Source organism: Gossypium raimondii, chromosome 7 (assembly GCF_025698545.1).
Source record: "Gossypium raimondii isolate GPD5lz chromosome 7, ASM2569854v1, whole genome shotgun sequence".
Lineage (NCBI taxonomy): Eukaryota > Viridiplantae > Streptophyta > Magnoliopsida > Malvales > Malvaceae > Gossypium > Gossypium raimondii.
This window is the reverse complement of record NC_068571.1, coordinates 39,319,454-39,335,022: the sequence shown is the minus strand read 5'-3', so window position 1 is coordinate 39,335,022 and position 15,569 is coordinate 39,319,454. Positions and strand designations below refer to the sequence as shown.

Here is a 15,569-nt window from a genome sequence, read left to right as displayed (position 1 = left end):
GTCCAAAGACCGCAACAGAAGATTTGACATTGTTCCGTTGTACCACGACTAAAAACCCATGTAAGCCCGTTCCAAAAAGTATCTTGAGCATTATTAAGCACCCATGATAACTGTGTGAATCTCCAAACGTCTTTTGTTGTAGAGCATTCACGAAAGATATGATTGCAATCCTCCTCTTCCAGTTTACAACGAGGACATCGAGCATCTGCAACTATTCGTTTTTCTTCAGATTAGCAAAACTAGGAAAGAAGTTCCAAGAGAATCCCCATATTGAAGCTTTTATTTTTGAGGGAATTTGTAGATTCCAAAGTTTTTTGTAAAAAGCTTTAGTCTCAGTTTGTAAATTAATAGGAATTTGAGTACCCTATTGTAATAGTTTGTAAGCGCTTCGAACCGAAAAAATGCCAGAAAGTTCTCCTCTCCAGACTTGAAAATCTTCAGTTGCTGTCGTTGCCAGTGGAATTTGCAAGATCTTTTTAACAACTTCAGCATTAAAGGTAATAGAAAGTATGTCAGCTTTCCACTGTCTTTTATCTGCATTAATCAAATCCGAGACTAACTTTATATTTCCATCTCTCTGATGATTTTGCAATCTGTCGTCTTCACTGCTCGAAATCCAGAGGTCCTCCCAAACGGTAATACGATCTCCTTTGCCAACCCTCCAGCAAAGTCCTTTTTCAAGGATTCCTCTTGCCGACCAGATACTCTTCCAGGTAAGCGAAGGTAAATTTCCTAATTGAGCCTTTAGAAAACACGCATTCGGATAGTATTTAGCTTTCAATACTCGGCCTAGCAAAGATTCTGGATAATTAATAAGACGCCAAGCCTGTTTAGCTAATAATGCGATATTAAATTTGTCAAGTTTTCTAAATCCAAGTCCGTCTGCTTCTTTTAAGTCACATACCTCTTTCCACGTACACCAATGAATCCCCTTCTTGCCCCTATTCTTCCCCTACTAGAATCTGGCAATTATACCTTCTAATTCATTGCAAAGAGACTTAGGAAGTAAAAAGCACGCCATCGAATAAGTTGGAATTGACTGTAAAACTGCCTTAATAAAAACCTGTTTTCCCCCTTAAGAGAGAAATTTGACACTCCAATTATCAATTCTTTGTTTTAAACTGTCCTTCAACCTCTGAAATGATGCCTTCTTTCCTCTGCCCACTAAATTTGGAAGTCCTAAGTACCTTTCTGGATTGCTCGAACTATGAACACCGAGCATCCCAACAATAGTCGTTTTTACATCCTCTTGTGTATTTGTACTGAAGAAGATTGTGGACTTATTATAGTTAACACATTGACCAGAACTAATCTCATATTCTTTTAAGATATTCTTCAAAACAGTAGCTCCTCTTTCTGTGGCTTCTCCAAACAGAATGCAATCATCTGCAAATAATAAATGTGAAATCAGCGGACCGTTTCTGCTAACTCTCACTCCACGACTTAAATTAACTTCCGTTGCTTGCCTTAGAAGGCTAGAAATTCCTTCCCCATAAAACAGAAATAAAAATGGGCTCAAAGGATCTCCTTGTCTAAGGCCTCTAGACAGGAAGAAACTATTTCCATTGACGCCATTAAGAACCACTGAATATGATACTGTAGAAACACATTTCATCAGCTTTTCAACCCACTCTGGATCAAAACCTAATTTCTTCATTATTTCTTCGAAAAGCACCATTCAACCCTGTCATATGCCTTACTCATATCTAATTTCACTGCCATAAGCCCTTTTTTCCCGAATCTTTTATTCTTTAAAGAATGAAGAACTTCATATGCTAATAAAACATTATCACTAATTAGTCTCCCAGGAACGAAAGCACTTTGAGCTTCGTCAATACATCTATTCATCACGAGACGGAGACGGTTTGCAATAACTTTAGCCAACAACTTATAAAGCACATTACATAGACTGATTGGTCTAAAATTGGAAATATTCACAGGATTAGGAATTTTAGGGATTAAAATTATATTCGTTTTATTAATCGAGGTAACATCCATACCTCCATTCAGAAGAGTAAGGCAGAACGAAGTAACTTCCTCTCCGATAATTGACCAGCATTTCTGATAAAAAATTACCGGAAATCCATCTTCTCCTGGTGCTTTTGTTGGGCCTAATTCTGAAAGTGCCACACATATCTCTTCTTTTATGTAATTTTCCTTCAATTTCTGATTGTCCTCTTCAAATATGCATTGCTTGATTCCCGCCATAATTTTATCGTAATCTCCCTTCCTCCGCTTTTGGAAATAACACCTGGTAATTTCTTCCATTTCTGCCATATCATCAGTTACCTTACCATCATCAGATTGCATTCTGTTGATAAAATCTTTCTAACGTTTTTGAGTTGCCTGTTTATGAAAGAATGCTGTATTTTTGTCCCCAAATTTTAGCCAATTAATCCTCGCCCTTTGTTCCCAATAGCTCTCATCTTTTTCATTCTCAAGATTAAGATGAATTTTTGTATCAATGAGCTCTATTAAATTTTCATCGTTTCTTTCACTCTCCTCCAACCTGCCCAGCTTTGAGATAAGTAACATTTTCCTCCCCTTCCTGCTCTTTTGTATCTTATCGGCCCATATCGTAAGGCCCCTCTTCAAACTTTCCATCTTACTCAGCACGTCACCCTTGGCCATCCCCCAAATACTTTTAACTTCAGAATAAAAGCTTTCCTCAAGCATCCACCATGCTTCAAATTGAAATCCTCTAGCAAATCTTCTCTTATCTTCCTGCTTGGTAGTAATGAGCAGCGGACAGTGATCTGAAAACGAATGAGACATGTCTAACCTGAAACTCCGGGAATAAAGAAATCCATTCTTCCATAGCCACTCCTCTGTCCAATCGTTCCCGAATATTTGTTTCTGGTAGATTACCTCTTTCCCAAGTGAACCATCGTCCAGAGAATCCCATCTCTCTAAGATTACAATCCTCTAAAGCAGTTCTGAATGCTTCTATTCTCCCTTCCTCACGAGGTAAACCCCCCTACTTTTCTGCGCCATACAAAATTTCGTTAAAGTCACCACAAACCATCCAAGGCAACTCACTTGCGTTACTCAAATATCGCAGCAAATTCCATGATTCTTCCTTATTCGAATAAGGAGAACCATAAAAACCGGTAAATCTCCAATTCTTTCCTCTCTCCACGTCCTCAATAAGCACATCGATATGATTTTTGGAATAGCTTTGAAGTCTGATACCGATATCCCTACGCCAAGCCAAACATAATCCACCTCGAGACCCTGTCGCATCCACTTCAATTCCGTTAAGAAATCCACACCTTCTTCGAATTTGTTCCATTCTCCTACTGTCAACTTTTGTCTCCATAAAGAAGACTATATGGGGATTATATAACCTCGGCCAAGTCTTGAAGTCTATGCCTCGCTCGTGGGTTCCCCAAACCCCGAACATTCCAGCTTAAGATTTTCATTGTGCCCGGTCGGCTTACCTTTTGGCAGCCGTCGATATATCAGCAATAACCTTTTGGCAGCCGTCGATATATCAGCCGTCGATATATCCCCAAACCCCAAACCCCCTTGCTCTCTTTTTCCCTTCCTCCAACGTTAACACCCTATCCTCTGAATCATGATCCATCAAAGTATACGAACTTTCGCCCTTTTTGAAGATTGATGACTGTCCTTCCAGATTAAATCCTAGTATAGGATCTAAATTTCTATGTTGTCCCAATCTTCCCCTTGAAACTCCCTATTCTTTCGTTCCATCCTAATCTTCTTCCTCTTTTCGCAACCAGACGCTATTCATCGCCAGAGCTCTTCGAGATTGAGCTCTCAAGGATAGATCCCATCCCATCACCCTAACTTCTACTCCTACCGCCATCTTCGCTTCACAAAAAGAGTCGTTGTGTCCTAATCGCCCACAATAGAAGCAAAAAAGAGATAGCCGCTCGTATTTAAATCTAACATATGAACTTTTCCCAAAAAATAAAATCTGTTTCTTTCTTTTCAGGGGGTATCTGACATCAATTTGAACTCTGATTCTCATAAAATAACGGATTTCTTTCCCCAGATTTGACCCATCGTACTCTATATGAGTGCCTATAAAATTTCCCAATTGAATTGCCAGCCTTTCTGAAATATAACCTGCAGGAATGTCATGGATTTGAACCCAAAAAGGGGTAAAAATCAAAGGAAAAATTAAAGGATCTTCCGTCAATTGCAACTTATGAAGAAGTAGTAGATGATTGTTAAATGTCCACGGGGACCCCTTTAACACCCTCTCCATGTCCATAACATGAAAAACCGAAATAGATACCTTTTCCCCTAAATCACGAATTTGCACCCCTTAACTGGATGCCAAAGATTGGCCAATGTACTTTTCATCGCTGGAAAGTGAATAATACTAGCAGTTAAAAAGCATCCCACTAATTTAAAAGTCTCTACCTTTGTTTCTGTGCTTGATTCAAAATCAAACTGTAAAATTTCTTCTTCTTCCTCATTGATCTTCAGTTCAGCAAACGCTGCCTCCATAGTCGAAGATGAAAACCGAATCAAAACACCAAATCGCAAGAACCAAATCACACAAAAGCCTAACAGCCGCCGCTAAATCAAAAAAAGACTTAAGAACAATAAAACAAAACCCTACCAGAGGTGGCAGACAGAGACGTGCCAGAGAGGGCAGACTTTTTACTTTCCAATCCGTTATAATATTAAGAGTTATGAAAATCTACCACATAGGTGCAATTTTAGTAAAGGGTTTATTGTTATAAATATCACAAACCAGCTTAGTTTTCAAATTTTTAATTTTTAACTGTGTAAGAAAAACGTTTTTAAACTAAATTTTTTCCAACAGTTTCTTGAGAACTTACCTTTCCTAAAAAGCAAAAAAAAAAAAAAAGGATAGAAGCTTCTTCAAGGCCTTTAATCCATCACCTTTTCATTTCCCTTATTAGAACTAACCTATATCAACCTCTTTCTCTTCAAATACATAAAAAAAATAACAAATTTCCTCAAATGTCAAAATGTTAAAGTAACATTTAATAGCCATAATAATGGCTCAACTAGCATAATAATGCTCATAAAAATCAAATGGTATGTCAAAATGAACAAAAAATCATAAAAACTTACATTAGTTTTCACTTTCACACTCTAACCCAAATTTCCTCTCATGAGAGCTCAAACCTTAGGTATGGGTGATGAAGAAGAAGAAGAAGAAAGCTCAAATAAGATTTTTAAATGTTTATTTTGCAAAAAAAAAAAAAAAAATGGAGGAAAATGGTGGAAGATTTAAGAAGATTGGTGTAGAAAATGGAAGAAGAAACAAAAGAAAATGTAACTCCTCTCACTCGTTTCTGACGACCAATATAGGTGGGAGATGCCACTTGGGAATGTGAAGATGTAATGAGATAGCAATATCACAATTAATCGATTTAGGTAAATTTTGGGACGAAAATTTTATTAGGATGGGAGAATTGTAATGCCCCAAAATTTTTCAGTATTTCGTAACTGTTCTGATAATTTTGTTCGTATATTTGATAAGAAATTCATTTTTATCATATTTCATTATTTTTAGACTATTGAGAGGTCATTAGAATGCATTTTGAGTCATTTCTAAAGTTTGGGGCTCAATCGAGTAAAAATACAAGTCAACGTTTATGAGTGGGTAGGGCTTTAAAGGGTTTTGGTGGGATATTTATGATGTTTCGCGGGGTTTAGGCCTGCCTCCTTAGGATTCGACAGGGAATCTTTGCACCTCAGGGCAAGCTTAAATTACCACATTGATAACAACATGTCTTGTCCTTGTGAGTTTCGAGGTGGCCGACCACTACCCAAAATCACCACCAAAAGATTCGATTTGGTGCCAAACCTATACATCACCCCTATCACTAGAGCTTCCATTATATTTCAGTAATTATTTTGGTTTCATCTATACTATTAATTAAGCCCTTAATTGAATGGGTGTCATAAGTCAATTGGGCATCAATTCGAAAGTTTTGCACGTTGTGAGATTTGAATCCAAACCATTAGGGTTAATAAAACTTTAATTTTACTACTCAACCAAAAACTTATATTTTAATTTATTTTGTACATTTTATCATGCATATTTTATTACCTCCATCAATTGTATATTTTCATAAAATTGTTGATTAAGTTGGTGTCACAAGTTATAACTTGACTCCAACTAAAGATTGATGATACAACACCGGGATAAATAATTGTAATGCATTTAATATTCTTAATTTGATGTATTTATGTGTTTACTTATTATTTTACTCACAATTTTATCTATTTTTACATTTCAATATCGTATAAATTTCATGTGTTATTATTAATTAATTTCAAACTATATGTTTCATTATTTATTATATGTTATATTTAAACACACTTCTATATTCTAAATACATAGATTCCCCTAGCATACACATGTGATGTAATTTCTAGTATTGATATTGACATTGATTGAGTTTGTGTTACAAGTTAACTCGATATTAAATTTCTTTTAATATTTTTAATATTGAATTTTTTTCACCAACATGATATTATTTTGACACGTTATAGAAAAATGACAATATTGTGATAAACAATTGGAGAACATTTAATATTCTTAATATGATATATCTACTTATTTAATTTTTTACTACCAAATTAATCTAATTTTTCATTTTAATTTAAGTAAACATCACTACGTGTTGTTATTATTATCTGTTTCAATTTCAAACTATATGTTTTTTATTTGTTGTTTGTTAGTTTTAAACACATATTTATTCCAAATACATGATTTTCACACAACCAGGCGTGTGATAGAATTTTTAAGATTATTTAAGTCAATAAATATTTATTATATTATTTTAGCAAAAAAAAAAAAGCCATTGGCTTTTGGTGTCCTCTAGGTTTATTGTGCCACATTATATCCTATTGCATTGCATTTAAAAGTATCTGTTAGATAAATTTTATTTTCCGGAAAACAATTTCAGAAATTTCCATTCCGCAAAATAAAACAAGTCAATGTAAATTATTTGGTTAGTTCATTTGGGTCAAGTTGTTTTACGTGTGAAAGCTGGAAACATTATCTCCCAAAAGCTTCACTCTCTCGCCCCACAAATACTCTCAGCTCTCTCACCGATTCCACAGCTAAGTTTCTCTGCTTCTTAAAATCTGTCCTTTTTCTTTTTTCTTCTTTAAAAATGAGTTTATATAGATATGCTTTGCTGAAAGGAAGATTTGGGTATGTCATTTTTGTTCCCTTTAATTCTTTGTTGTCTATACTGCATCTTCAGTTTTTTTTTTTTTTATGCTAACGCGTTCAATCTCTGCTGACTAATCTCGATTCTTGTCGCCATGTCTCTAATTGCAGTTGATGTGCCTTTTAATTTTTTGTTTCGATTAGTTACTGTTGTTTGCTTACAAAGGCTGAAGGGAGGTCATTTATTTCTTCAGTGATACGAGTTTATCATGAAACTTTAATGGATTAACGGTCGGACTCGCATAGCAGTACTACAACTTTATCATTCATCAGTTTTGTTAAGTAATGGTTATTTCTTTTCGTTTAGGAAATATTTATAATATTGTAAGAATTAAGTATGACATGAATCTCCATCCCCGTCTCTTTGCCTATGACTGGAGGTGCTTGCGGTTTTGCCCAAATGAAAATGGAAACATCCCCTGGGATACCCCAAATAACTTAGGGTTTTTTACCAAGGTAGTCTCATAAAAACATCTCCTGGAGTCGTGTACTTTTTAAGAATTGAATTACCAACAAACATTTAAAAAAAAAAAAAGATTCTCACACCACAGGATAATTGCATTGTTTAAAAAATAAAAAAACAAATCGATAAAATTAGTAGCAATATTTATATTATTTTTAAAAATTACTATATTTATATTAAGTTTCATTTGTAATTTTCAGCATCGTACAATTATATTAACATTTAAAATACCAAATCTAATTAATTCAAAATTAAACGAATAAACAATTAAATTATCAATCTAAATCAAAATTTTCGAAATTGATCGTATACTTCCACCCCTAATTTCCCTATATTTTCCGCAACTCTTGACTGCTACCTTTTTTTTCTTATTTCAGTGATACAAAAAACCCAGAAAAAAACACAAAAAAAATGAAGTATTTAATTGACTTCTATCTTTTTCCTGTACAAAAAGAAAGGTATTAAAAGCAACCCCTTACCGTACATTTTAGGAGCAAAAAATCTGTTCAAAAACTTGCTGCTGATTCGCCACTTTCAACACCACCTTTACTGTTAACACTAACGCTAATTGTGCCATTAATCCTGCGATTTATCCAATAAGTCGAACACTCGGGACTGGCTTCTGAAGTATTGATGTACCCTGGAAGATCATCATTTGGTAGTCCCTTCTATATTCGTTTAGCTGTTGCAATATTAAAAGAATCGTTTTGTTACATTTCACCAATAGACCAGATCAAGTTCAGTTTGGATTTAACATTAAAGAAAGCAGGTAGGTAGGAAATGGTTATTACCTCTTCCTGGGTTATCTTGCTGAATCTGAATTTCTTTGTCCAAATGGATTCTGCTTCATCGGCTGCTGGGAGCACAAGGGTTTTCACTTTTAAGAACCCCAGCAGCTTCTCAATGCAATTGAAAAGGCATTGAAAATAACCCTACAATGTTGGTATTAATTTAGTTAAGACTTGCATTGTGTGGCCTCATCAAAATTGAACAAAAGAGCTTTGATGGGGTAAGGTTTTCTCATGACAAGCAGCGATGAATTACCAGCCCTTGACTTTCAGTACTTGTTGCAACTAAGGGAATTTCAGCCATTTCTTGCCCAAAAACTCGAAAAATACCAGCTGACACAACCACTTGACTGCATAACAAGAAAGAATAATAGCATTCAGATACACCCAAATTTCTAAAACATAATACAGAAACGGCAAAAAAAGAAGAAGAAGAAGAAGAAGAAGAAGAAGAAAGAAAAAAAGAAAAAGAAGAAAGAAGAAGAGGTCTCACTTGACAGTTAATATTGCACAGTACATGCCACCAAAATCTTGGCCCTTGACAGTTCTCCTGCAAAACCAATTTTGAAATTATTCACACTGCATAATCAGCAAGCATCACAAAGATAGGCAGAAAAGATGAGAATTTCTTACCCATAAACCATTGATGGGATAAGATCACCTCTACTCGATCCAGAGTCACTTATAGGATCAAAGCGCTCCTAATAAATCACACAAGTAACATCAAAACTAGATTAGTACTTTACAGCTTCTGGTACGAACTACAAAGAAGATGCCTCATTCATTAGATTTAAAGAGGCAACTACAAGACTTTAAAGCTTTATATGACTGTCATATAGGCTTTAACAAGATCAGCATTTATCTAGCTAATCATGATGTTATATAAAATGGATGATGAGCAATGATTTTGTTAAAAAAGTATAAGCAGGAAATAGTATACATGGAAGATCGCAACAGCCTTTGATAGCGTTACTCTGGTGTCATCTAAAGATGTCATTTTCCCGCTGAGAACCCTCCATCTTATATCAAGTTTGGCCTTGCTCCCTAAACTACTTTCTACATGCTTCTTCTTCACAACATCCAGAGATGAATCAGGAAGCTGCTCCTCCCCACGAATGACCAATTTCTGTAAAGCAGAATGGATTCTATTGCAATCCGTGCAACAAAACCACTTTCCTTTTGGTAACTCCTGTCGAGAACATGGTGTCAATAATAATCTATAAACAGAACAAAATAGGAAATTCATGCATTATTTATGACAGAAAAATGGCACCTTAAGGTCATCAATGTTATGATCCCTCAAACAACCCACATGATATTCTCTCTCACACTGACAAGGAGAAAATCAAGAACAAAGATTGATTAGTGTCAATTAAGTTAGACAACAAACTTAAGCACAAACAGAACCAAAAGGATACCTGATCACAGAGTATAACAGTGCGAGGACCAAACCCTGACTTGCTAAAATCATGACCTCTGCAAATATCAACAGTGTGTTAACACAAGAAAATAAAGTTCGAAACATTAATGAAGAGAGAAATTAAGACAGGAAAACAATGGCAACAAATAATTGAGAAAATAAATGACAAGTTTCGTATTCAGGATAAGAGAGGTGGTTTCTCACCAACACGATTTCTGAATTAATCAAATCAGAGATTTCAGCAGTCCAGGATATTCCAATTCTAGATCATAATTCAGATTTCATTTATATACAGGTAATTGCAAACATTTTGTCAGGTGAACATTATAATAAGACAATATTGAAGGAAAGCCAGAGAGTGGGGTGTTTTCAGGATGAGACAAATAATTCAGAGTAGCATAGAAATATTTCAAACGGTCATAAAAGAATAAACCCAACCTGCATAGCACACACACACTAGGAACTTCTGCCTCTGGAGTTCTGATAATACGAATGCATCTCTTGGTTATCTGTTCTATTGGATCAATTCCAGCAACTCTTCCTGCAGCTAGAGCATTGGCATTATGTTGCACAAACTTTTCGTTTTGGAAGGTATTCTGGCAATATCTACAGTGCCAAGTACCAGTCGGAATGCGTGGAAGAGATATACACTCTGCAATCAGCCAGTAAAAGAACATGAGTGCAACAGGTATCTGTACTGATAACAAGCAGTAACTGAAGTAACTCAGATATTGCACATTCTGGTTGTATGGATAAAGAATAAAAACTGCATTTCAAATTTTCATTAATTTCTAATACAAAGTTATAATGAAAAAATGATGTAAAATTCACAAACCATATGTAAATGACCTAACCATAAGGATAGACCATAACTATGTAAAAAATTCAAGTCCTGAAAAGGGTACACGAGTGGAGTTTCAAGGTGATATGATAAGGAGTAAAAGGAGGGCAAAACAGTCCTCACATCAAGAGCAAGTTACATTCACATGTCCATCAATCCCAAGAATTCTTAAAATCCATAAATAGTCAATTTTACTTTGCAATATCATTAACCAAATAGGTACTTCAGCAATTGGAGCATCTCACCAAAACGTAATTTTGCCTCCAATAGGGCCATTCAGTTAAGAAAAGAATTATGTCCAACCATGAGCCAAAGTCAAAGTTCACAACTTGGAAGCAAAAGATTATAAGATAATAGTTATAATTTGACACAAAAAAGACAACAAAGAGTAGGATGTAAGCACTAGAAAACAACAGTAGGCAGTGAGATATTATATAATTCACAAAGTTTGGAAGTTCAAAAGGTTAGTAGTCAGATAAGCTCAGAATTTAGAATATGGCTTGACATTCCCATAAAATCAGAGATATCAAGTTTGGAAGCCATTAACCTCAACATACCATACTACATGTGAGAATTACTTTCTTCACCACTATTGCTTAAATGCATCCAGCACAACAATGGTTATACAAACAATCGAATCCTGAAAAGTTGCCAATAAAGAGAAAATTCAAAGATACAGTTGAAAATTGACCTATGTGAAAAGCCCTTGGACATGTGTCACAACACAATAGATTCCCTCCATCCAAACAGATGCTGCATAGGTCATCATTCTCATATGTAGAGAACTTCCGATTTTTCGACAGGGATATTGACAATTCATGAAGAGATACCCCATTTGATGTGTAAATGTTTTGAAAACTGTAAATAAAGGGAATGTCAAAAGCACACTTATGTTTGTATCAATTATAAGATAAAAATGACCAACAACATCAAAGCTTAGACATCTAAGACCAAAGAACAACTTACGGCTTGCGACGACTTGCCCAACCAGCATGAGCTTCAAACTGTGAGGGGCTTATCTGCTCATTTCACACAAGAAAAATAAAAACTCACAGAACTTAAGAATCCAATTTCATTGGGGGGGAAAAAGGTACCTCTGAATTACAGCAGGTACATAATATTCCAAATCCCCTTTTATAACCAACAAGCAATTTCTGCAACACATCAAATCACCACTTAGTAGAAAAAGTTAGAATAGATGAATTTTACGTTAAAATATGCTCACACTAACCTCTCCACGAACAAAATATGCTAGTTCAGTTCCATCTGGCAACCCATCTTCCTCAAATACCAATTTATGCTTCCTCAGATCCCTTTGAAAGCAATATCAAAGAGATTAAGGCATTTTATAATATCAAGAAGAAAATTATGCCAAAAGTGACCACCTCAACCATAATCAACAAAGCAAATGTCAAATAGGAAAGAAGAACAAAACTATGCTTACTTTCTAGTTACTCTTCCCTGACTCTTAGTTTGTGAAAAACTGCATTTTGATGCACTGATAGGTGACTCTGGAACCACATTTGGCTTGGGTGAGCTGAAATAAAACAAACAAAAAGAGAGGGAAAAAAAAGGTTAAAATAAAGGGTTGGATGAGTTAAACTTTAACAGAAATATCTATTCTTTGATCCTGCAGACTAGATAAAACCACTAAAATGCGAGTAAATGCAATGCTAGATAAAAGTATTAAAAAGCGAGTAAAATGCAATGCAGAAACTATACCTTAGCATTTGCATCTAAAAGATGCTAGCATTCAGATTATGTAAGCAGCAAGCATAAACTTCTAGTTAACATTCACACGATTTGCTACTCTTTCTTATCGGCAACATGCATAAAAATGCCTCAACAGTAATAAATTTGATAAATATTAAGACCAAAATTTTTGCATCTGCTGACAAAGAACTGCAAATTCAACTAAGGGTTAAAATAATATTGTAATATGCCACAGAAACCATACTAGACAAGAAGTTTCCAATCAATGATGAAACTGCAAGGAATATTTTATCTTTCTCCATCTTCCAAACTCAGAAGAGAAAATTATTCCTTTTTTATTTCAGATCTAATAGGACCAAATCATATTATTCTTGGTTTAGTACAAGTTTGATTCTGAACAAAATACTGCAACAATAAACCAAGAAACCATACCTGTCACTAGCATCAGCACCCTTTGTTCCATCAGCCACTTCAGTTGAGCCATCTTGAGACTCTTTCACACCCAGACAAGAATTACATAGAACCATAGCTTTCCCAGAGCCAGCTCGAGTAATGGATTCTACAACAATAAAAGAAAAATAAAAAGGTTAGGATAAATACCAATAAGAAATGAGAAAATAAGAACATATAAAAGAAATGAAAAATCAACCTCTGCAGTTCAAACAAAAGCGGGATTTCTTCATGGAAGAACCAATCACCATTTGCAGGGTGTTCTCCAACATGCTCGATGAACTCTCCCTGCATGCGTTCATAACATCACGAAGGGTATTCCCATTCTCCATGTAAATATAATTTTCTGCAGGCTTGTTTGAGCTCCTTGCATGAATCTCATATAAGGTAGGGCTAATAACCTAAATTAACGATAGAACACAACATTAATGCATTCACAATTTTGCAAAATATGTCATCATATGACAAGATAAATTAACAAATAACAAACCCTTACGTTAGAGCCCTTGCATGCTTTGCAAAAACACAATATCCCGGAGCCCTTGATTATTCCTTGAAGCCCATTACTCCCTGCAGCTCTTGTAACCTATATGATAAACATTCAGAAACCAAATTGTTGAGTTAAAGAGCAAGGCATTCAAACATATCACCTAAAAACTTTTCCCCAGAGCCATACCTTCGAGCTTCGTGCATACCTCACATTTGCTCCCTTGAGTATGCCTGAATCCAAAAGATCCTGTAAACCTGTCGGGAAATTTCTTACAAGCTTAGTCGAGACACTTGCTTCCTGCGTCATTGGAGAATCCACACTCCCGACTGTAATATCACCGCCATCACATTTAGCTTCACTCACATTGACGACAATAGCATCTGTTGCAGCAGTTTCCTTCGTTGTCTCCACCGTCGCTTTCAACAAGGACCGAGTAAACCTCCTTACAGGCTTCTCTTCCTTCACCCCTTGCTCTATCTTAGTATCACCCTCACAACTAACCAAAACCGGCACCCCTATATCCCCTTTGTACGGCTCACTTTCCATCACCAAACCCTCCTTTCCCTTTTCTTTTACTTCTTCTACATTCTCCGTTGCTCTTTCCAGTTGACTTTCTTTCTCTCTAATGTCAGCATCCATTTTCTCTTCCTCCTGTTTTTCTTCTAGCGAACCCATTACAGCCTTTTCGGGCTTGCTTTTTTCCTTCACTTCCTTGACAATCTCATCTTCACACATTGGTTCAATAATACCATCTTTGAATTCCTCATCCTTTTCCAAATCGACCTTCTTCGACTCCTCTTCTTCACAACCAAACACCTCTCTCTTCGGATCTTCCACATCGCTTTTCGCCTCTTCTTCGCTCATCAAATCCACAGATTCCTCCACCACCCTCACAGATTGCTCCAAATCACTCTTCTCTTTCTCATCCTTGACTTCTTTTTTCAATTTCTTGTTGCTCCTGTTACCTGGACTCCACGCCTCTCCTCCATTCTGGGCCTTCCCTGACCGAGTCCGACCCAAAGACCCACAGATCTCCGCTTGAACCTTCAAAGCAAACTCGAACTCACGCTTCAGACCCGTCCTTACCCGAGATAGCACCACGAAATCCCCTGCTTCCGTACCGTTCACCATTTAGTTTAAATAAAAGGGAAAAAAACACCGGATCAAATCAAGAACCCTAGGGAGACAATGTTGCCAGAAACAAATAAAAAGCAAATTTAAAATACATTTATGAGATGGATTAAACGGAATGAACTTTCGAGGGGTCTTCGGAAATTAAGTAAGACAAGAAAAAAAAAGAGAGGGAGGGGTTTTTATTTTTTATTTTTTGTTTGACCGATCGAAGGAAAGAGATTGTGGTTTTTCTTTGATGAGAGGGGAAAGGGAAGAGTGGAAGGTAGAGAAAGGAAGAAGAAATTCATACGACAACCTTTGTATTTGTCAAAAAGACGGAACTACCCTCATCGACATCGTTTTGGCATTTGTCTATGAGGATCGTCACTAATTCTTGTTATTTTCATATGGTCCCCGAAACCTTCTATTCTTCACCAGGAGTCGAAGTGATTATTTTAAAAGAAATTTATTTGCAGGGCCATTAATATTTTCGAAAAATTTTAATTGAATTTATATTATTTAATTTTTATTGAGTTAGAAACATTATAATTAGTACATATAAAAAAGTTGAAATTCATAATTTTTTATTGCATTAGTATTTGATTTTAATCAATTTATAACTGAGTTTATATTACAGTGAAAACCAACTAAAACTAATTACATTATTGATGGGATGAAGGAGTAATAATATAAGAACAAACAAGGACTTCTTAGTATTATGAAATATTTTAGGGGTGGAAATAACAACAATAAAGAAAACATACAAGGACTTGAAAAGGAAATTAAGAAATTAAACTAGGACGCCACAAATATAGGGGCATTATTGTCTAGTAAAAATTTAGAAGGGTATCCCTATATTAGTCGTCTGATACTTGGTTTATTGTCTCCTAATTATTCTGAAACTCGTGCAATTTCGCGGCTGCAGCTTTAGCGTTTTTGGACCAATCAGATTCCGCCACATAAATTATTGGCGAGCTTAAAGATTCTGCTGGGCTAATTTGTACAATGAGAGACACGTTGGCTCACATGCTGTCGAAGCGCGTTTACCATTGTTCGTGGTCGTGGATAAGAGTCAAGTAGATTATTATGCTTACTTCGA

The 15,569-nt window shown here is 35.7% G+C and overlaps 1 protein-coding gene and 1 long non-coding RNA gene across 2 annotated transcripts; one reads left to right on the top strand and one right to left on the bottom strand.

Annotated features, from left to right (window-relative positions):
• The first annotated feature begins 6,854 nt into the window (after positions 1-6,854).
• Positions 6,855-7,545, top strand: LOC105792086 (uncharacterized). The gene is made up of 2 exons (XR_001133189.2): positions 6,855-7,174; positions 7,304-7,545. It is a non-coding gene; the product is annotated as an uncharacterized LOC105792086 (long non-coding RNA).
• Positions 7,546-7,906: 361 nt separating this feature from the next.
• LOC105792079 (uncharacterized) lies at positions 7,907-14,761 on the bottom strand. The gene is made up of 18 exons (XM_012620476.2): positions 13,544-14,761; positions 13,364-13,453; positions 13,067-13,268; positions 12,850-12,976; positions 12,149-12,241; positions 11,936-12,017; positions 11,799-11,858; positions 11,671-11,723; positions 11,396-11,562; positions 10,302-10,515; positions 9,862-9,919; positions 9,717-9,773; positions 9,384-9,632; positions 9,077-9,144; positions 8,937-8,993; positions 8,700-8,793; positions 8,447-8,587; positions 7,907-8,337 (listed from the first exon to the last, which is right to left on the bottom strand). Exons 1-18 carry the CDS (start codon positions 14,486-14,488, stop codon positions 8,245-8,247), a joined length of 2,850 nt encoding a protein of 949 aa, XP_012475930.1. The 5' UTR covers positions 14,489-14,761; the 3' UTR covers positions 7,907-8,244.
• Positions 14,762-15,569: the final 808 nt, after the last annotated feature.

Bases quoted from the DNA above. Each gene is read 5' to 3' on its own strand.
- LOC105792079 (XM_012620476.2), bottom strand. From the start codon at position 14,488: ATGGTGAACGGTACGGAAGCAGGGGATTTCGTGGTGCTATCTCGGGTA. The intron at 12,242-12,849 runs GTATGGTTTCTT...GTTTTATTTCAG, and splicing joins GGTGCTGATGCTAGTGACAG to CTCACCCAAGCCAAATGTGG. The intron at 8,588-8,699 runs GTAATTCATCGC...CCAACATTGTAG, and splicing joins GTACTGAAAGTCAAGGGCTG to GGTTATTTTCAATGCCTTTT.